General features: G+C 33.0%; 1 protein-coding gene across 45 annotated transcripts in view; it reads left to right on the top strand.

Moving 5' to 3' along the window:
• Positions 1 to 19,120: 19,120 nt before the first annotated feature.
• The window catches only part of Mhc (myosin heavy chain), a 38,913-nt gene continuing 33,931 nt past the window's right edge, over positions 19,121 to 24,102 (top strand). For 44 of the 45 annotated variants that reach the window (XM_072525204.1, XM_072525196.1, XM_072525201.1 and 41 more), the window contains exons 1-2: positions 19,121 to 19,138; positions 23,055 to 23,316. In XM_072525204.1, coding sequence (XP_072381305.1) covers positions 23,110 to 23,316 — 207 coding nt within the window. In that variant the 5' untranslated portion in view covers positions 19,121 to 19,138; positions 23,055 to 23,109. Of the gene's footprint in view, positions 19,139 to 23,054; positions 23,317 to 24,102 lie in introns of those variants that run through there. The other variant, XM_072525192.1, reaches the window with a different exon arrangement.

The raw sequence follows: 24,102 nt of genomic DNA, 5'->3' as shown, positions 1-24,102 counted from the left end.
GGAAATGCTTATCCATAGTACAGATGATGTGAAAATAAGGTTTGGCGGGGACGTAAAAAAATTACACCCAGTAATTTTCATAAATAATTTAAAGAAGAAAGTGCGGTACATCGGTAACTTCGAAACAGCCAAAGAAACGATAAGGAACCATCTTAAAGATGAGGCGAGTTTATGGTTTGACAGTAAAGAAGAGGAATTTACCAATTGGGAAAACTTTGAGAAAAGATTTTTGAACTATTTCTGGGGAAAAATACAGCAATTGGAGATCAACAAAGAACTGCAGAACGGGAAATATAACGAAAATTTGGGAGTATCAGAAAAAGTATATGCTTTACAAATCTACAACAACGCCAAACATTTAGAGTACAATTATTCATCGGAACAATTGGTAGAATTGATTGCCAGACAGTTTGAGGAAACATTAGAAGACCACATTACTTTGCAAAATTACAAAGACATTGATAGTCTCTGTCAATTTTTACAAATAAGAGAATCACATTTACGAGACAGAAAAACTAGAAGACCACAAGAAATGCAGGAAAACAGAGATAGGAGACAAAATTATCGTCAAGACCGACCTAAAAGAGAATTTATTCCGAGAAGAGAATACGAAAATAGAGAAAACAGGAGAGAGAGATACGAATCCAGGAACCAGCAAGGAAACCGAGACAGATACAGAGAAAACCACAATAGAAATACATACACAGACTATAAAGAAAATAACAATTACAGGAGGACAAATGAACAAGGATATAGGGACAACAGATACGAATCCGAAAGGCCAGGAGGAGTGAGAAGAGAGGTAAATAACACACAAATAGAAGAATACGGGGAAGAGAGACAATGCGAGGACAGAAGAAGTACAGAAAGACAACAGGAGGATTTTCGCGAAGGCGCTCACTAAAAACAAAGAAAAACACCGGAATTTTTTGTCACCCAAAGGAATTTATAAAACTCGCAGTACATAAGGACAAAGAAAATGGATCAAATTTAAAATATATAAACGGATTTATAAATGAGACACCCATAAAAATTTTGATAGATTCGGGTTCTGAAATTTCGCTGGTAAATAGAAAGTTGATAGAAGAAGTTAATTTGACAAATTTAATTTATAAAATACCTAGGGTAAATTTAGTGGGCGCGAATAAACGAACGTTAGCAACGATAAATGAAGGGATACGAATTAGGATACGATTGGGAAAGAAATTTTTTTCACTACAATGTGTGATAATGCCAAATATGTCGCATGATATGATAGTAGGAGTAGACGAATTATCGGAAAAGCATATAGTGTTGGATTTTAATAAGAAAACCATGAACATCGAGAATGAACTGATAGAATTGGAAGAAAAATTAGATAAGGACAAGGACAATGAAACAAGGAATATAGATGAAGCGGATAAAAAAAGAATAGTAGAAATGAATTTGGCAACGAAACAAGGACAAAGAAACATGAGAAGATACAAGCAGAGAAGTATAAAAGAAGTTAATGCCTGGAATTCCTCAAAAGAGACGAGTCCAGAAGAAGAAGAAAAGGAAAAGATAGAAGAATTTAAAGAATGGCATTCCTCATATGAGACGAGCCCAGAAAAGGAAAGGATAGAAGAAATTAAAGAATGGATTTCCGCAAAAGAGAGAAGTTTAGAAGAAGAAAAAGAAAAGAGAAAGGAAGAAAAGGAAAGAAAGTTAAAAGAAGACAGTCATACATGGGATGTATGGAATCCAGGGAGCATAAACGAAAAGCAAGATGATAAGTTAGAAACAACTGTATTTGAAGAAGAAGTGTATGCAAACGAGGACACCGAATACGCAGTAAATATATGTAAACAAGATAAGGAGAACGAAGGAGAACTAATTTGCGGAGAAGGACAAGAAAAGGAGATGCGTTTGATGTTAAAAAACTACGAAAATTTAATAAACGAAGAAAATAGAGTGGCCAGAAATTACGAGCATACATTTGAGGTGAAAAATTTGGGAAGTTTTCGTTCAAAAACATACCCCATCCCGTATAAATATCGGCAAGACGTGAAAAGAGAAATCGAGAAAATGTTGGAAGATCAGATTATAGAGAGATGTGATTCACCCTATGTCAATCCAATAGTGATAGTGAAGAAAAGCAGTGGAGATTTAAGGCTATGTTTAGATGCGAGAAACATCAACCAGCATACAGTATCCCAATATGAATCACCATTAAATATTGAGGCTATTTTTGGAAGAATAACTGGGTCACATATTTTTTCCAAAATTGATTTAAAACATAGTTTTTGGTTGATTCCATTAGCAGAAAAATGCCGAAATTATACAGCTTTTTCAATTGATGGGATAGTATATCGTTTCAAGGTAGTTCCTTTTGGATTGCAAAGTGCATGCGCAGCACTGGTGAGAGCTCTGCACACCATTCTCAACCGTCATGAAGATTTTATTGTCCACTATATAGACGATTTATTGATTTTTTCTCCGGATACGCAAAGTCATTTGAAACACATTAAATTGGTGCTGGAAGAATTGGATCAGGCTGGTTTGAAACTAAACATAGAAAAATGCCAATTTTTTCAAAAGGAAGTAGTGTATTTGGGGTTTAAACTGGACACGAGCGGAATTACTTTAGCGGAAGACCGAGTAAATTTAATAAATGATTATCCGAGACCGAAAAATTTGAAAACTTTGAGAGGTTTTCTCGGAATGGTGAATTACTTTAAAAAACTAATCCCAGATATAAGCGAGAAACAAATACCGCTAATAAAATTACTAAAAAAAGGAGTTAGATGGAATTGGAAGGAAGAACAAGAAAAAGCTTTCTTAAGATTAAAAGAAGAGTTCTCAAAAGAAATCAAGGTGTATCATCCTATTTACCACCAACCATTTATTCTGAGAACCGATGCTTCAATTCAAAAATTTGCTGGGGTTTTATCACAAATACAGAATGAACAGGAAGTTCCGATATGTTTTATTTCTCGAGTAACGAAAACGCATGAAAGAAAATATAGCGTTACTGAACTCGAATTCGCGAGTGTACTATTTTGTGTTAAGAAGCTACGATTCTACCTATTGGGAGCGAAATTTACAATCGAGACGGATCATGCCGCTTTAGTCCACATCATGAAGAATCGATTAGTAAATAACAGAATACATCGAGGAATTTTGTTACTACAAGAGTACGATTTTGAATTCAAGTACATCAGAGGAAAGGACAATATCATAGCCGATGCTTTAACCCGGGATGAAGAAACAGGAAAAAAGGATACGATTGAATTGCATGTAGGTTTAAACCGATTGGCACAAGAAGACGGTATTTTCTCGCTTAATGAAATAAGAAGGAATCAAGAAGGTTTGGAGGAAAAGGATAAAAGAAGAGCAGAAAGAAAAGACGATATTTTCTTTAAAAGAATTGAAGGAAAAGAATTATATTTGGTGACACCAACACTGGCCGAGAAACTTATGGAAAACCTACATGTAAATAACGGACATATTGGAGCCCGGAAAGTATGGTTAGTTTTCCGTGAAAATTATATTTGTCGACAAGATTATTGTATAGCTAAGAAGATGACCCAAAAGTGCAGTAAATGTCAAAGATATAAAAGTAAGAATTACAAAAATGAAAATGTCGCCAAAAACATCGTATCCCGAAATAAATTGGACATCGTAGCAATCGATATGTTGAGTGATTTAATCATAACAAATCAACGAAATAAACACATCCTGGTAATGGTAGATGTATTTTCAAAATATGTGAAATTGTATAGTTGTCGCACGACAAAAGGAGTCGAAATATTGAGAAAAATTGACGATTTCATAGATTCCGTAGGAACGCCAAGGAGGATTGTATTGGACAACGCGACGTATTTTGGAAACGATCGTTTAAAAGGACAGCTGAGGGAAAGAGGAATAAAGACAAATTTTGTCAGCATTCGTCACCCTCAGAGCAATCCGTCGGAAAGATTTATCCAAGAGGTAACAAAATTTCTTCGTATTGCTACAGATGGACAACATAATCGATGGGACAGAAAAATAACAGAAATAGAAAAATATTTAAATACGATCCCGAGCACGGTGACAAAAGAAACCCCGGAATATGTTATGAAAGGAATAATGCCAGAGAGGCCGTGGGAAGATACAAACATCCGAGAATATCAACAAGTTTTGGAATTGGTGCGGAGAAGACTGCAAAGAAGTAATGAGAAATACGTCCAAAGACAGGACCGCAACAGAAAAAGAAGGCCTGTCACTTTTCAGGTTGGCGAAAAGGTGCTGGTGAGAGCTCTGAGAGTATCCAACATCACCAACAATGTTTGTGCTAAGCTAATGCCGGTGTTTGAGGGTCCATATATCGTAAATAATGAAAACGGTGTAAATAGTTATGTCCTGAGACATATGGATTCTGAAAGAATCAGAGGAATTTTCAATATTCACGATGTATACAAATATCATGAATAGAAAACGAAAAGGTTTTTTTTTTTTAAGTAGAAATAAAATTTTTGATTTAAGGAATTTGGGTAATCTCATTAGTTTGAAATTAAGTGTTGACGCGAGAAAATTTGTTGCATATGCGGAAAATTTTCATCTTTTCACCAGGCGGGGAGTTAATAAGATCCCCAAATTTGTAGATAAAATTAAAATTAGAAAGACCATTAAAAAATTCGAGAACACCCTGTATATAGAAATAGTTTAGTTGTACATGAGTGGTTTCCGAATAAGTGAATAAGTGATTTGGACAGTTTTCTCCAATAAAAAAGACAATACGGTTTGGACATAAGCAGTTAGATTTAGTACACAACTATTTGAAATTTGCAGTTATAATAGATTAGAAAGTAATAAGTAAGGATTATTGGTTATTGAGTTTTCTCCTTTATAAAAGTTAAAAAAGAATTCAAGGTCCTTTGAAAGAAAGTATTTTAACGTCAAGTAATTTTTGGAAAAACAAAAAAAAAATTTATGAACTAAGAATCCGATGATGCGTTGGATGACAGGGAACTGTCAAGAGAACTGTCAAAATAACTGTCAAACTGGAATGCGAATTTTGGAGATGCTCCTAAAAAATATTAATTTTTAGTGGTTTTCTGATATTGTAGAAAAGATATTGTAATTGAGAATTTATAAGAAGTAGTGTTTAGTGTTTTGTGTGGAAAATTAAGTAGCCATTGTGGTAAGCAGAGACGAATGCCAGTAGAAATAGAGGCATTACTGTGTAAGTACACACAGATATATTTTCGTTGTGTCTGAGAGGAAGCAGTTTGTTTATCTTGGAGTTTGGAGATTGTGGTAAAATCCAAGCAAAGGAACCAATAATTCTTATATTAATTAAATTAATAATTAAAATTTTTATATTAAGAGATAGTTGATTTAGAAATATGTGTAGTTAAACTTTATTGATTATTAAGGGATGTGTGATTTGATGGGTGATTGATTATATTTTTTTTATTATTCTATTTATAGTGTATGGTGTAAGATTTATCCTCAACGGAATTTTCAATTAATTTGATATATTTTAAAATAAAGGACAATTGTTATAATATCAGAATTGATTGTCTAGTATTTCTTTTTTCTTTTTGTTTATCTTTCTTAAATGGAACTAGCAGAAGATACTTTGAAGCCACGTTTTAATAAAAAAATTATATATAATAATTATTTTCAGCCCTGAGATATTTTTTGATTTTGATTTGTTTGATAAAGATAAACTTATTACTTTTCAGACTATATAAGTAGATTTACAATTATAAGCAAATCACAACAATATATATATATATATATATATATATATATATATATATATATATATATATATATATATATATATATATATATATATATATATATATGTTATGTATATAATATAGGCACCTCTAAACTGAACATCTGCTTCAGAGAACTAACGAACACAGAGAAGCGACACTCCTTTGAAGTTGCGTGGGCAAGCCGCCAATGAGTACCAAAGACAGGAGTACTTCAGATCTCGAAGACATTTTAGAAGCTGGGAGATACTGTACAATTTTGCTGTATGGCCTTGCCAAAGACACCCACATGAACAAAATGAATAAGGTCGAAGATCATCCATCATTACTTGAACAAATGCGATACGAATCCTTTATTAAAGCCACAACTAAAAATAGTGCAGTTAAATTATCATCTCTTGTACCAACTGTAAGTGCCCTGGATGAGCATATCAAAAGAGTTCATTTGCAAACTCAGATATAGCTTGGAAACAAAGAGATTAATATAACGGATTGGGGATGGTTCAAGAGTGATGATATTTTACAATCAATAAAAATGAAAAATTCACCTGCACCAGAAGAACTATTGAAAATGATTTTTTGCAATTGCAAAAAGGGTTGCGGCTCAGCGTGTAGCTGTCGTAGACTAGGTCTATTTTGCAATGTACGTGTGGAACATGCTCTGGGGACAATTGTCAAAACTGTCCTGCAATAGACGAAGAGGTGGAGTTAGAACACGACGGGAATGACGTTTCAGACAATGAATAATTTGATATATTGTAAATAATTTTTATTTTTGTAAATATATTTTGTATACTTTCTAATGTAAAGTATTTTCATGCATAATTTTTTACAATAAAAACATCATGAATATACTTAATTTTTTTATTTAGACATTTACCAAAGGGGAATTTGTCTCGTGAGCATAGAGGTGGTTTTTAAGGGTTGAAAATAAGCAACCAATTAAAAAATATTTTATTGATAAGAAAGGAATTTTTGAATATAAATGTACATTAAAAACTTTTGAAGTTGTTTAAAAAGCTTTTTTTATATATTTTGACATAGGGGGTAGTTTTTAAGGGTTGAAGTGTTGCAATCAACCAAAATTATTTTATATAAGCAGAGAATTACATTGTAGATGATATAAATGCACTACAAAAGCGTTTGAACCTGTTAAACGATTTTTTACAATTATTTTTATTAAAAGGGGTGGTTTTTAAGATTATTTAAGGGTTGAGAATGTACACAATATCCATTATTATAATTGACAATATTTTAATTACCTAATTTAACACGATTTAAATCCATAAAATGCTTTAATATAATTTTTTTTTCATTATTTTCAATAAGGGGTGATTTCACCCCTTAAAAATAAAAAGTTCACCTAGCGCATATATAACTTTTGAAAAAGGGAGGTAAGATAAGCCTAATTCCAAATTTTTTATCAAAATCGATTCAGTTATAAAAAATTTAGAGATATTGACTTCTTTTCCTCCACAGTGACTGGAGTAGAAACAATGTAAAAAGAACAATACAATCTCTAGAAAAAAACGCAACATAATATGTAAAGATTGGAAGAAGGTGCATTTAATAATTTTCAAAAGCAATATACTACATAAATATACATTATTTATCGGAATTCTTAAAAGCCCAAGATTTATTTCGTAAAAAAATCTGAGAAGAATAAATGTAAAACTTAATAGCTTCCGCTTTCCTCTAATTGTAATAGCGGAGAATATAAGATCAATGCGATATACAACTCTTATTTTATAGTGCAAGATCTCGTGAGCTGGAAATAGAATGGATAATTTTAGAATAAAATATATTAACTTGTTTGACGTAACCAACAAGATCTACCTTAGATTCGCGTTTAAAAATGCGATACCGATATTTTTCAGAATTGTTTGAAAGGAATTAGACTCATGCAATATCCAAATACTATTTCTACATATTTACCAAAATAAACAGTACTGAAAATAAGATGGCCGTGAAATTTTTCATGTAATATATATTTGTCATATTTGGCTCATTTATATGATAGCAATATTGCTCTATAAAATATAATAGTGCTATAATACGATAAATATATATAAACATAAAATACACTATAGATAATAACTGAAATGTACTATACGTACAGTACTAAAAAAACAAATGAGCATTAAATCTGAGATATTTCTCGTTAATTAATACTAATCGCAATCCATATCTAAATCGTCCTCATCCTCTGAGTCATCTTCTATATTAATTATCACCGGTTCAATATCTTCCTGCAAATTGTCCTTCGCAAACCTTTTTAAGCCGCTTCTTTTATCAACCGTTCTACCATTGTTTTGTTAAAATTGACATTGTTTGAAGCCACATACCTTTTCACTTGACTCCACACCATCTTAATCGGCTTCAGCCCGCAATGGTAAGGCGGCAGTCTCAAAATCTTCTTAACGCCATATTTTTCCGCAATTGTTTCAATTTGTACTCGTCGTACTCGTCTCTAAATGCGACCGCAGTATCCAGTAATTCACTTTTTACTTCTTCCTCGAAGAAAATGTTCTTTTCGATTAGCCAATCCTTACGTTTTCTTTGTCTTTCGGCAAGTTTGGAATTAACGTCTTTTCAAACCATTCTTCACATAGATCACCATCCATTTCGTCGTGGTAATCAGGGGTTCCCTTCTTGTCCAAGAAAGTTCATTCGGCCCATGCCACAAAACCAGTTTCGCTTTCAGCATGAAGAAGAACAAACCGAGGACTTTTTTGAGTTAGAGCTTTCAATCCAGTAGAATCTCGTGTAATTTTGATCATTGTGTACCTCCATTCCTTTTTGACTAAAGCACCGACGTTAATCTAAGACTCATCGGCATAAACAAGGTTTACATTATCCTTCTTCCTCAATGTTTTTTCTGAGGTACTTTTGTCTCCAGGATATGATATATTTTCTTGAATCTCTACCTATTTTACCATATTCAAAACCAATGTCATTTAGTAGCCTACGAAATGTGGTTTTTAAAAAGCTGGTAGGTCCTCATCATCCTTCACTCTGTTCATTATGTTGCGACGGTTGGTGGTATGTTTTAAAAATATGGACAATTTTCCTTATTCAAGATTTTACTCCCTCATCGTATGTATTCTCACGTGAATTGGACTAGAAGCTGTTCTTCTTCCTTTTTTGTAGCGGTTTTGGTTTGCCTTGTTGGGCCTCTTCGCGGATGTCATAAATTTTGAGAACACTCATACCGCACATTTTTGAAACTTCTTTCACATTAATAGCTGTTACCATTTTTTAAGTTCATCTGATAGTTCAATACATTTCATACCACACGTTTTACTTGCAGACTAAGAGTCATAGTCTGTTTGAAATTTAAGACAGATACTGGTAAAGTATAATATTATAAAAAAAAATAAAAACATTTATTGCCCTAATAATATATACTTACATTTTACACTTAAAGCTAACTTAATATATTATAGTCTTCTTTCTTTACGTCCAGCTGTTGCACCGCCTGGTATTGATTTTTCTTCTTCTCGGTTGCTGATTTTCTGTCGTTGACTTCATAGCTTCTTCTTCTGCAGGCACTTATTTCTGGCATCGTACCTACTTTCCTAATTGATTGTCTTCAGCAACCACCCGGCTAGACTCTGACTTAGTTTAGTTTGTCTAAACATCCTCTGGACCCGATTTTTCGCGAGGATGTCCCTGGTCTTTAGGAGTCTTCTTATGGCTTAGTGGAAGAAGTATCTGGTCCTTTTCTCAGCCACCTCCCTCAGTGGTGTATACTGGAGCCTTTTTTTGATGATTTCAGTGGATATTCTTTCTTCCCATGCTGATCCGTCGATAATCCTGTGGCTTCAAGTCTCCTCCAGTTGCTCTCCGCTATGGAACTCCAAACTGGGACTGCATAAAGTATCATCGATCCAACGTAGGCCTGGTATAATTGGATCTTCTTGGCATTCGTAAGTGGACTGGTCCTGAAAATATAAGCAAGTATTAGTTTTTTAGCAGCATTCACTTTTACCTTGGTTTTTTGTGTATGCAACTGGAAGTTTAGTCTTGTATCGAGGTGGACTCCAAGGCACTTGACTGAATCTCCCGATTGGATCCTGTTTCCTCCTACTGTGATTTCTTGCACTGGTGGGTTGTTTTTCTGTGTAAACATGATGAATTGTGTCTTCTCTGCGTTGATTTTGATCTTCCATTTATCGGTGTATTCCGTAATTTTTCCAAGGTGATTTTCTATATTTCTGACGATTCTTCTGTCATCCTCTCCTGTTGCATACAGTGCTGTATCATCTGCGTAGAGGGCTGCAGATGTTTTTGGGTCTGTTAGTATATCTGAAACAAATATGTTATACAAAATAGGCGAGAGAATACTGCTCTGTGGCATCTCTTCTTGAATTTCTTGAATCATCGACATCTTTTGGTCTGCTGAAACTTGAAAGGTTCTATAAGTTAAATACATGTCACATATGTTAAAATAATGAGGTAGTGCAGTTCTGTCCATCTTGAAGATTAGTTCCTTTTTCCAAACCGTGTCGTATGCTTTTTCTATGTCCAGTTTGGCCATTCCTGTTCTTTGTCTTTTGTTAAACCTTATCTTCGTGTCGCTGATGACTCCTGCTAGTTGAAGTTCGCAGTTTCTTCCTTTTCTGAACCCGAATTATTCCTCTTGGATGATTCTTCTTCTTTCTGCATGTTTTATTAGTCTTCTATAGATGATTTTCTGTTAGGGCTGATTTAACGCTAAAGATTGTGTGACTGATTTCTATAGTTGTCCACTATTTTCTCCTCTACACCCCTGACATCTTCGGCGGTTTGGACCTCGTATTTATCAACAGTAATAGATATACGGAAGGAACCTAAGGAAGTAAAGAGGTTGTCGTTGTCATACGTAACATGACTTGTGATGAAAGGGCTGTAGAAATACGGCTAATGAGTTCCGTACTGAATGGGACCTGGAGCTATCTGAATAAGTCATGCTAGGAATTATACAGTGGGGTCTAAAAAACGTCTGCACTAGATTTATTCTGAGTTTCGTTGCCGTTGAAGCGACGGGACCTTATGCGAGGCATGATCAGCGGGACGAAATGTTTGTTTAACTGGAGCTGACTTTAGACCTGAAAGAGAACGTGGGAGTAACCACAGAAAGGTGGTGCGTGTGTCACTATGTCCTGCCTGTCGACTGCCTGTCCGAAGCTACAGTAGAATTACCTACAGGGGAAGAAGTATTAAGACCTATTTACAAACTAAAAAACAACAAAGTCCCAAAAAATAACAGTGTCTACAGAATGTTTAAGAAATGATAAAGAAATTTTGATACTTATTTTTTATTAGCTCATGAGCCATATTTGGAAAGAGGAGCAAGTGTCCTGAAAAGAATTATTGCACTCATTTATAAAATGGGCAATAAGATGTTATGTGCAAATATAGGGGTATATTCCTTATTAACAGAGGATATAAAATATTTTTCCTAATGCTATTTAAACAAATGATTCAGTGAGTAGAATTTTAAATAGGAAAATATCAGCTTCAGTTTGAAGTACCGATTTTCTATACAACTTTCCTTCAACCCTTTCATTACACTGTTGATTTCTATCATACTGATTGCTCTTCGTTACAAGTCATGCTTATGTCGACTTCTATATAATTCTGTATAAAAATCTTCTACTAGCCTTGTAGTAGAAGTAGCTACTATGGTCTGTTTTTTAACCAGGAGGAGTAATTCAAATTTTCCGCGCTGTAATGCTTGTTTGTAATTGGTCCAACCGCAGGCAAGTTTACTCCACTAAATTATGACATGTTGACACTAATGACATTTGTGAAATTTTAAAATTTAATATTTAAGTATATCGACGATTTTTTTGTATTTTTTGCGTTATTCCTTACATTTTTAGATATTTCGTTTGTATTTATATAAAAAACAGTTCTTTTCAGAACTATTTCGCGACATATTAGTGTTATTAAGATAACAATGTGGATTCGATGCCAAGTACTAGTGGTAATTATTCCTCTACACCTAAAAAATGTCGGGTAGATTTGGGTCATATATCTTCAAATGAGAAACAAAACATGATTTGCTTATACATTATAAACATGTATAAATAAACAAATCAAAATTGATAATTCTGGAATGAAAATAACAGCCACGCTAGCAAAAATAAAACAGGCAACAGGTTAGTTTTGCAGAATAGTTATTGTTAAAATCAAGATTTACTAAAGTAATGCTAATTTTATTAGCACATTACTTTAGCTTGTATTGGAATATAAGCAGACTTCAACAGTAGTATTGTAAAATTCCATTGGATTTTAGATACCATTTTATCACGAATATATCGCTTTCGTATACGTTCTTTTTACGATTTTCTTCTTTAATGTGATAAATAAACTCTAAAAATTCTTCAACTTTTTCATAACAGTCCAACATTTTTTTATTGTAATTAGAAATACTAAATAATATATATTGGAAGTGAATTCGAAAAATTATTATTCAAACCCAAAAAAGAAGATGTATTTGGTGACTTTTCTAGTAACTTTCTTGGGTGTGAATCTGTCTTTTTAGTTTACTCCTCCTGGTTAAAAAACAGAGTATAGTAATGTTGTAGTTCGATTAAAAGTATCCCACTGTTGTCACATTTTTCAAAACGAGGCATACATTCTATCGCAACAATCCGCACAAATCGAATTCTGAATTATAAAGGTTAACAAAAGAAAGAAATTAAAAAATTACAAAAGGGAAACATTCAGAAACACTCTGGCACTTATGAGAATAGTGCCATACATACAGTCCAGTGGTGTGACAACAAAATTGTGTCTTTACTGCAAGACTATTGTGGAACTCAACCAACAGCCAAAGTGGAAGATTATTTCGCAAAGAAAGAAATAGGAAAGAAATTGATTGCCCAGACATTCTACAAGAATATAACAGACATATTGGTGGTGTGGATTTGCAAGATTCCTTATCGAGATTATATACAATCAAAATCAAAAGCAATAAATGGTACCACCGTATTTTCTATCATATACTGGATGTCACAGTAGACAATCCTTGACTATTAGAGAGGCGAATCAAAAAAAACAAATTGGAAAAACTAAAGATATTATATCACTGCTGAATTTTAAAACAGTTCTAGCTGAACAACTAACAGTGGTGTTTTACAAAAAAAAGTAAGTCGGCCTAAAAGTTAAACACACGAAAAACCATCCAAAAGAAGATGCATTTAACTTAGACCCAATATATATGTACAAACAGATCAATTTTTACATTGGCCAAACTGAACTGTAAACAGGGAAAGATGTAACATGATAAACTGTAAAGGAAAATCAAGAGTCCAGGTCGATAAATGTAAGGTGCATTTATGCTTTCATTCTAAAAGTAGTAACTGTTTTAAGAAGTTTTACAATTTGGAATAGTTTGTTACTGACAATACATCGATCTAATGTGTATGACAATTGGCTTTAATAGAAGTTTCTACATAATGAGTTATTTAATATAATTTAAGTTTATCTTGTCAAAAATAAAATAAATTCACATAATGGAGGGTTAAGGTTAAGTCCCGTTGGCTCTCCCAGGGGGAAGTTTCCCCTTCCCCCTTCCCTCCCCAGGGCATATAAAGTAAAAAATATATAAAGAATAGTAGAAAAATGTAACTTGTCTGTCACACACAATACAAAAAATCCAAAAGCATATTGAATAATTAAATTACCACTTTAAATATGTATAAATACACAATAATTAATTATATTTTTCATTATATTTAGATATAGATACCTAATATTAGGCTTATGACAAAAGTAGACAGAACGAGTCTGTTGCGAGTAGCATGCGCCTACAGGACTGTATCTGCGGCGGTCTTGTGGACTATCACGGGTTATGCTCATCTGCATATGTTAGCAGTAGAAAAGAGACGTCTCTACGAGAGAAGAGTGCATTTGACAACAGCTATAAAAAAAAGAAGAAAGGGAAAGATCAATGGAAAGATGGCAAGAAGAGTGGACCAACAAGGAATATGTTGCCCAGTGGACCAAGATGCTGATCCCAAGCCTAAGGGAGTAGGTAGATTGTCTGTTTTAGGGAGTATCTTCATAGGTCCAGAAAGACAGATACAGATAAATGCCTATACTGCGAATACGCTGACATTGTTACTCACACAATGCTGGAGTGTAATAGATATACAGTGGAGAGAAACAGAATGTATAAAGAAATAGGTATGAACCCTGTGACTGTAAGAGAGATGATCGTGAAGATGACGGGAAGTACGGAGGGGTGGAATAGTGTTCACAATTACATCCGAGAAGTCATTAAAAAGAAAACAGAAAAAGAGAAACACCAACCGGGCCAACGACAGAGATAAGATCTAACTACTATTTTAATGGGAATAAGCCGCATTGAAGGTTAAAATAAGTTTATTGACGTTTGAATCTTTGATCTTTGATCTTGCACTGGTAACTTGTTTATACTCAACAATTAATAGAACAAAGAATAGCGGTTGGTACCAAAGTACATCTAGCCTTCATCGACCTAGAAAAGGCGTATGATATAGTTCCAAGAGTTAATTTGTGCCAAGCTTTACAACAACTCGACATTAGTCCATACCTTTTAGGAATAATCACAGACGTATACAGGGATAACACTACTTACCTAAAAATCGGAAATAGACTATAAGAGCCAATAAAAGTAACTAAAGGACTAAAACAAGGATGCAGTATGTCACCCTTACTGTTTATTTTATTTATTGAGGCAGCCCTCCAAAATTGGAAAAACCACTGCCAGGTAATGGGAATCCCCATAGGAAATGACGTAGTGTTCTCCCTGAACTTTACGGATAACCAAGTCATCCTAGCTCAAGATTCTTATGATCTAGAATTTATGATAAAGCGTTTATACAAAGAATATGTAAAATGGGGGTTACAAGTCAGCATGAAGAAAACAGAATATTTAGTTATCAATTCAGATACAAGGCTTGAAGTGTTGATAGACGAGGACGTGGAAATCAAACAAGTGGAAAAATTTAAATATTTAGGTGCACTTATTGCTAAGAACGGCTTGGGAGAAACCGAAATTAAACACAGAATTAATCAGGGACTTAAAATTGTAGGATGTCTGAACTCCAAAAGCAACAAAAAAAGAATAGGACAAACCATGGTTAAATCAGTTCTTTGTTAAGGCTCTGAAGTATGGACAATTAATGCAGACCTGAAGAGAAGATTGTTGATAGTTGAAATGGATTATTTGGGAAAAAACATCAAGGCAGGAAAGGAAGACCAACGAACCTATAAGAAATAACATGAATGCTACAGAAACGGTCATTGACAGAATAAAAGGAACAGGTTTAAAATGATTTGGACACCTATTGAGAATGCCTGACGAACGTTGGTCCCAAACACTTCACAAATGGAAGCCCCCTGGAAGAATAAAAAGAGGTAGACCTCGACGCTCACGGAATGAAGGAATTAGAAGAGCGATGGAATCGAGAGGTTTGGAGGAGAAGCATACCTTGTACCGGGAGGATTCGCGAATAGGGCGATAGCCGTCTCCAAAATGTACCGGGAATATACCGGGAATATGGCGATAGCCGTCTCCAAAATGTATTGTATGTACAACTTGCATTAATGTCAAAGGTCAATAAACTTATTTTAACCTTCAATTGTGGCTTATTCCCAATAAAATAGTAATTACTTTAAAATGTCACAAGAAAATAGCTTCAGAACAATAGATAAGACCTAGATAAAAGAAGGGAGTGTTCCTAAAATGTCGTCATCCTTATAGCGGCCGCCCCACTTTCGGAGTACCTATGGTACGTGCGACAGTCAACTGCGCATAAGTAAGAGAGGGTGGTTTTAATTCATAGGCAGGATAATAGATACCTGAATCTTTGGCACTGCTATCTTTAGTACGTTAAATTAAACTAAAACCGAAATTTTAGGGACTCAAAATGGAGGAAGCATAAAAAAATTTCAAACCCCCCCCCCCTCAGACAAATTCTTCAGCTACTTTAAGACAAACTTTTTACTGCTATAATGTTGTTTTCAGGTTTTCTGTGTACAAAGAAGCCAAAACAAAAGTCAAGTAGAGGTACAGACGCAAAGTCCATTGAAATAAAAATATATACAACAGAATTTATTCGAACAGAATAAAAAAACCTGAAGAGAACAAGCAGTGTGCCTAAATAGAAGTAAAAGAGAAAAAGAAAAAAAGTTTTACTATTTACTAAACAACAAACAGATGAGATTTTCTTCTACGAAAAACAGAAATACCATTTGAGCTTCACCTAAAGAATACAGCACAAAAATAGAACAAGTCATTGAGTCACGAACAGACTGACACAGAGAATTGACATTTGTCAAACTAATTTAGAACCAGATAATAAAAAAAATAGATCATAACTAATACAACGACCCAAATATAAACTACAATTTATTGTTTTTAAAACTCTTCAATCTTTTGGGAATATATTTGCCGAAAACAAACTGAAATCACCTTAAAAATGCAAAGCCAAATTTTATTAAAAATTTGGAATTAAACACTCTGTATAGGAAACCCTAAAACACTGTTCCAAAACACTATTGTCAACTTAAAAAGAGAATTTTTGACTTTATAATAATTATAATAGAAATTTCATTCAGTCATTTTTTGACAAAATTAATGTATGACGTTAATCATTTATAATCTTTTAATTTGAAAATGAACAGAATAAACTAAAGCCTTCTTTAAACATATCGCACGTCTCAAAAATTTTAACAAGAAAGATGCAGATCAAGAATAGTACTGAAAACAACCTGGATGGGTTTTTATTTTAGTATTTGGAGAATAAATCATTGAATAATAAAAAAGTAGAAGAAAAGTAAGAAAAGAAGAAGTATCTTAAATAATATGAATAAGCTAAATTGTTCAAGGATATAAGAATGGTGTGATTATGGGAATTACAGACGAACAAAAGCCAAAAGCACCTCCTCGGTTACACAATTTGTCACCAATAAATTCAGCGATTACAATTGCTAGAGGAAGAAAAATAGACAATAAAATAAAAACAGACAGATAGATTAGAATATATCCTCGTACCAGTATATTAGAGTTTGCATTCAAACAATTTATGATAGAAAAAAATTAAATATACTTCTTGCAAATAAAAAAGGCATACACTAACTATATAAAGAAAGATTTGATTTTGAAAATGAGGTCAAACAATCAGGTAACCTTCAAAAACCAGAAAAGAACAAAAATTGAATAAAAAAAAGAACAAAAGCAGGATTTATGTACATGTTATATACAAAAATAGTCTGATAAACATGTATTACATTGAAATAAAGTTATAATATGCATATCACTTTTTTGCGATCGTTTTGAAAACTTTATTTAATCAAATTATTATAGGCTACAATATATATTAAAGCATCAAAATTACTCAAAAATAAGCATCAGAGAAAGTGTAGTAAGAAAATACAATATAAAAAGTGGGTATAATGATTAAAGTGTGTGAAAATGTCGAAAACAAAAAGATTCCTTAGGTATGTTTCGATTTTACTTAATAGCTTTTTGTCGACAAAGTTTAGCTACTTTTTAAAGTAACCTGTTACCGGTTTTCTGAGAACACTGTGAATATTAAAATACCATTTTTCCAACTATAAAATTTTGTAGAGCGGTGTTTGAAATAAATGACAAGCAGGAATTTCTCTATTCAAAAGCCGATCGTCAAATGTGAAGTACTAGGTGAATGTACCTGTGTCTCCCCACTTCTCTATCCTGAAATCGGCTCCTTGCCCCCCAGCCATCCATAACCTAAAATAAGACTTGTTGAATGTATTTCTAGCCTACTCGATGCCCGCTCTAACACAACTTGCGCCTAAAAAGGGTCCAGTCCCGGCTTGTAACGCCGTTCCCGATTGGCGCCTGGATTCGACCAATAAGCGGAGGTTTTACATTACAGGATACAGTGTCACACATTTATATTTGTGGTGACTTAGAAAATCTCGTCCAGATCGCCTTTCGAACGTAAGTGACCAGTGCGTTGGATGTGTGTGTCTCTTAGCTGCTTATGTGTGCCCCAATTTACAAAAAGGATTTTAATACCAAAGACTGTGCTACTTTTTGTGAATCAAGTGATTTGTGATTACACTGTCATTCCAGTGTCATACTAGCAATTGTGTGATGTGAATTTTATTCGCTATAGACGTTTTGGATTTATAAAAGAAGTGGTTTGTGTAACATTCCTCAACCGTAGTTTAGCCATTAACAAGTGCTAGTATGACATAGAATGTCAAAATAGATACGTAGATAGTAGATTTTACTTAACAAAAGTTGCTAACACGTGACGAAGTAGCTTAAAGTATCTAATTATTTTTGCAAAATCAAAAAAAAAAGTTCAAAGACCAAAAACATTTTAAAAATTTATCATCAAGTCATACTCCTTTCAACATTATTTGAGTTAACACGTCAATCAAAACTTTTATTCCATTTTAACAGCATGGACTGACCAAAAAAGATAACCTTGTACAAAATCGTCATTATATATTCCCACCCCAAGCTTATTATTACGTCATTATCAACCATTTTGAATTTTTGTGCATATTTTTTGTTTATTATTAGAACTAATTCAAGCTATTTTTTTTTTAATTTTCATTCTGTTTCTCTTTCGTCATAAATGTTTGTAGTATTTTTACGCACTAGGCCATTATTAATTAGGTTATCTTTTGATCTTATTTTTTTGCGAAAACCTTTCACCTTTCCTATGTCTATTATTGTATTCTTGTAACAGCTTGAATTGATTGCTTATATATTTGTTGTGTTTTCTACAAAAAAAAAATAAGTTGTGAGTGTCCTATTGGTTTTGTGACTGTGGACTTAATCCATTAGCCGAAATTTAGGCTGTAAAATAAACCTTTTAAAATGTTTTCATTGTGTGACAAAAAAAAAGTTGAAAACATTGTATAGTTTCCATTCTACCAATTTTATTCTCCAATTTCAAACATTAACAATAAACAATCTAAATAAGGTAAAAATGTAATTTAAAAAATAACTGAACATCACAAATAATTTGAACAATGCATTATGTATCAACGTTTCGACTTCTAAATCGGAAATCATTTTCAAAATTCTTTAAAAACCATAGTTGTATTATTTGTTTCATGTAATCTACACCAGTTAAAGATCCCATTCTTTCCGAAACGAATTCTTAGTTTTTCCAAAGAGCGCCAATTCTCGGCTTACGTAATACTTACGCTGTTATGGCAATGTTGCCAAATAGTTGGACTTTTATGTCGGTTTATATTTAGGCAGGGATTCAACTCCGCGTATCGTTTTGTGTGCCACATTCTTAATCTATTTTCACAGCTTGCTAAATATAGAAACACAAGTCCTTCTACATTGTGGTGTTGATGTCGGTTACATCTAACCCAGTTACTTTCTTTTTTGTGACTTCTTCGGTCTTACATCGACTTTAGTAAGTTTAATTTTTCAACTTCAATTTGCATTTATCCAATTTTGTGTATTTAATTAATTGATCTCTCTAATTAAATATAAAATTAAGATATTTTTTTTGTTGTTGATAAGATGTTTTATTTTCAGTGACGTTTTTATCGGAAAGCTGTAAATCTTAATGTGGGTCTTAAGCTACTTTGTTGTGGATACTATATTTTTAGGGAATATACCACAATTACATTAAAAAAAATATTTTTGACATTACAAAATGTTAAAAATAAAATATTTCGCGTTGTAATTGTGGTGCATTTTCAAAAAAAATACTAGTAGCTAAAGTAACACCTCAATGGTCCAACCTTGAAACGGGTTAAAAGGATGCGATAAACTTGATAAACATAAATTTTTACGAGTTTTAAATTTATTCCTCTGTTGTTGAGGTTTTATGATGATTATTTTTCATCTGAAGCTCAAGCATAACCTGTTTAATAATTCGTTTGCAGTTCTTTATTTTACCATAAGATTATATGAACCAGTCTACTTCTATCTACCATCAGTAGATGGTAGTTTTCAAAAGAGTCATTTTTCCACGAAGACCTTTCCACATTGTGACCTGTAAGATCTTTTTCTTTTGTATATACCCTACATCGATATTCGATCTAGCAGATCTAGCTTCTAAGAGGAACCAGTCAACTTATTGTTTTTTTTTTCTTCCTTTTTCATTTCATTTTATTATATTATTAAGTTAAAACATCAATCTCGTTCTTAAAAGCTTTTAATACAAAAAATTTAATTGTCTAACCTCTTGCAGATTATCTTGATATAATTTTTGTTACGAATACTATGCAATCCATAGTAAATCAAAAATGGATTCATGGAACAATCATTGTACAAAACACTTACTGCAAAAACGCAAAAAGGACAAGAAATGGACAACCAGTAACATAACGATGAGAAGAGTTTAACACAAGGACACTTAGATATCAATGACGGATAAATATATTCAATGAGGTAGCTTTTGGTCCATTCCACTGCGACGTTTTTAGATCTATTGTGATCCTCTACCATATGGTTTAATACTGAACCTTCCATGTAATGCAAAGAACTGCACATCTACTTAAACATCTGACAATCCCATCAGCTTTAACTGCCTATTCAGTTTATAGTGCCCTAATAGCAGACCTACTACCGTTTTGACTATTTTTCTGTCTTTGCTTATTAGTCTTTTTGTATTTGTCGAGGTAAATTCCTCCACCATTTCAGATATATATGAGCTACTCACTTTCTTGCAGCCGTGATCAATGATGGAGGTTCATGTTCACTAGAAGGCAGATGTCTTAGGAAAGGACTTATGCCAAGTGCTTTTGTAATCAGTTTTGAGTAACAAACAGTAGACGGCAATTCAGCTTCTTTTCTATTCTTCTCTTTGTTTCCATTTGGACGAATGAATTAAATATTAATTAAAGAACCACCGAATAATCTAAATGATTAACATATTTGGATAAATTTAATTTGCTTTAATCTTATACCTATTTATTTAACATAAAGGTATTGCTAAACATCCAATAAAACATTCTATTTGTAGAATGGAAGCAAATATATCAGGCAATTTGTTTTGTATATAAACAGGAACTTTAACTTTTTCTAAAATTAATGTGACTTAATCCAGCACTTGTTTACAAAAATAGACACAGATGTGAAAACATATATCCGAGTTTATTTTTAAACTGATTCTAAAATAACCTGCAAACTAACTAAAAAAGTGAATGAATGTGTTTAGTTCTAGGTTGCTTTACACTCTTTAAATTTACAAAGATTCATGGAAATATATAAGATAAAACAACACTGTGAACGTTGTAAAGTACAGGTGTCAACTCGATGAAAAAACTATTTGATCAGTTTTTGGTATAGTAAAAATCATCTTGCATTTAGGAACATTTTTTAATAGTGTCAGTCTGTCATACTGTTTTTATCTACTGCTTTTTATAGTGTTCAGTTTTCGTTCTAATCGTTGTATGAAACTAAATATTTTGCAATGTAAAACAGAAGAAATTGGTCAACATTTCTCATATGCCCTTCTCCCACACTTTCTAACTTTCATCGTTTCTCCAAACTAAAGTTGTCCTTCATGTTACCTAACCAACAAATTCTAGATCTTCATCCCTTTGGCCTTTCGTATGTAGAAATTATTTTTCGAGTAGGGATCTATGTTTCCAGTTATTAATCCAATTTCATCGGCATAATGCCATATAAGTATACTTTCAAGTATGGTTTCATCAATGTAAACCCAACTACTGTTTGGTTTCGTGGTTATTTACGCAAGTACAACAAAGGATCACTGAAGGCGGACTGACTATTCAGAAAACGTTCTGAACTCTTAATTCATTTGGATTTTTTTAAATTCAATTTTAATTAAATGTAACACTTGCAACAGAAGTGTTTTACTTCGATGTTCGAGTTTTTTTATTATTTTCTTTCTTATAACACGCTTTAACACGTATATCTTACCTTCTGGGTCTTTCTTTTCTGGTTTTAGAACGATTTTGTCACCGAAATAAACTTTGTTACGCTTTGATATTCTCAAATAAGCTTTAAAAGATGTATGATCATATTTTCTATCTATCTTTTTTATTATATCAGCAAACACATTGCCAAAGTATAAAAAAAATGGTTTTTCTTCATCATAGGTCTTCTGTGTTTTAAAGTTGGTCTGTCACCACTGCTATTTGACTCAAGGTATCTTCTGCAAGTGCTATCTCCACGACGAAGGTCAAAATTTCATTTGATGTACATTCGTACCACTCTCTTAGGTTTCACAGCCTATATCTTCCTACTCTTCTCTTTCTTTGTTCCTTGGATAGTTCCCCATATAATCCGTTGCAGCAAGATGTATCTGTCTCCTCGTGTAATATGTTCGAGGTATAGCCGAGGAATAACTGTACGAAATAGTTGATTGGAGCTATATTTGTAGTTGAATCAAACAATTCTCTTAAGTATCACAACCATGACAGAGTTCTTAATAAATATCTTTTTATGGGATTAAGGCACAATTATTGGTTGTGATTGTGATGAAAATCACATTTTTAAATAACTAATATTTGACGTTTCGATTTACACTCTGAAAATCGTTCTCAAAAAAGGTTTTTTGTACAAATTATGTAAAAATGTGTATAACCAAAGATTTTGTTATTGGTTATGTCATTTCGTAGATGACATGCTTGACCTAGATCTTGTAGGCCAACAGCTCATAGTGGCTACAACACATTTTCAGGTTGGTGTTTTGCGAATGTCCGTATTAGTTGTTCCTGTAGGTATTCTTCTTACTATCTTTTCTTAGATGATATTTTGTACAATTTGTTTTAACTCACCTCATTACATATTCAAGTAATTCATGAAATTGATAGTTACTGGAGAGAAATTTAATTTCACCTCAAAAACAAAACAAAAAAACCAATACTATCTTCAGTCTCCACAAAATATCATCAACTTTGCTGAAACATCAGCCTCGTCAGAACAAACAGTTTGAAATTTCTCTTCTGAGGAAGTTGGTGTTCCCGCCAAGAATGTAAAGTTAACGAGAGTCTATAGACATTAAAAAACAATGTTTTGTGTTCATATTTTGTTATATCCAAAGTATTTTAGTTTCCACCTGTTATATTTAACAAATTTCTTTATTTCTTCATTTTTCTGAAGTGATTTTCATAAATAATGTATTCCAATCAGCTACCTGTTTGTATATGAACGTCTTGTAAACTATTGAATACTTAATACGTTTTTAAAAGTGTTTGATTTTATCCGCAAGCAACAACATAAAAACATATTAGCCTTTTAACTGATTAAATAGAACGAATCAAAGCAAAAAAAATGTATTTTCATGAATCTTTGTAATTTAAAACATACTTAAGAAACAAAAATTATACTGTGTATTTTTTGGTTTACAGGAAGGCTCTAGGGCTGCATTACGTGTCTCGATAGCCCCAACTAAGTCCGTACACCATGCCTAAACCACAAAAACAAGAAGGGGACGACCCAGATCCCACCCCCTACTTGTTCGTATCTCTCGAACAAAAACGTATTGACCAGACTAAGCCCTATGATGCCAAAAAATCTTGCTGGGTACCGGACGACAAGGAGGGTTTCGTGCTTGGTGAAATCAGAGGAACGAAGGGTGATCTTGTCACCGTTGGTATTCCCGGAGGAGAGGTAAAATATGTTTCCTAATAAAAATTTTATACAAAAACACTTTTTACAGCTTAAACCCAGTCGACGATGAAAAGTAAATATTTTCCTAGTATAATTGTTACTATATGGTACTTGTGTGATCCCTAATGTAGGTTTTACGGAAGATATTATTGTGTACCCTCTTTATTGGGTAACCATCTTCTTCTTAAACAATTTTTACACCTTTGAATTTACATGAAAACTAGATTTTTCCAGTTTCTGGTAGCCTCATATAAAGTTCATTTTTAAACGTTATACAAATATTGCCTTAATTTCTGTATATGCCACATCATTAAGGTACAGCATCGTCATTTTTAAGGTTATGAACTGGTCTTGATTTCAAGCAAACCAAATTAACTTTATTTTTTCACAGCAGTTCCTTTTAAACTCTTGAGAAACATATTTTTAACTCTTGAGATATTTTCTGTTTACGAATAATAAATCAAACTGTCTCAAAACAATATTTCGTCAAAAAATCCCTTATTTCCTCTTTAAAAACTAAGTTTTTCGCTATAAAGACGCCTTAAACAGTTTATTTTAATAAATTATCTAATAAATTCGCCCAAAGACAATTCAATTTGCTATTCCATGGGAATTTCATAGGCAATTTAGAGTCAAGAATTGGATTTAACCTCAAAACAGATTCAGTGACGTCACCGTTCACGTTCACTATCTACGTAGTTCAAAAAGTCCGAAATGTATCTCCAAATATTATCTGTATGCTAATAACTGGTACTTTATTCAATAGTAAAGTAAAATCAAAGACTA

Source organism: Diabrotica undecimpunctata, chromosome 3 (assembly GCF_040954645.1).
Source record: "Diabrotica undecimpunctata isolate CICGRU chromosome 3, icDiaUnde3, whole genome shotgun sequence".
Lineage (NCBI taxonomy): Eukaryota > Metazoa > Arthropoda > Insecta > Coleoptera > Chrysomelidae > Diabrotica > Diabrotica undecimpunctata.
Note: the sequence above shows the minus strand (reverse complement) of the source record. Positions and strands in the feature narration are given on the sequence as shown.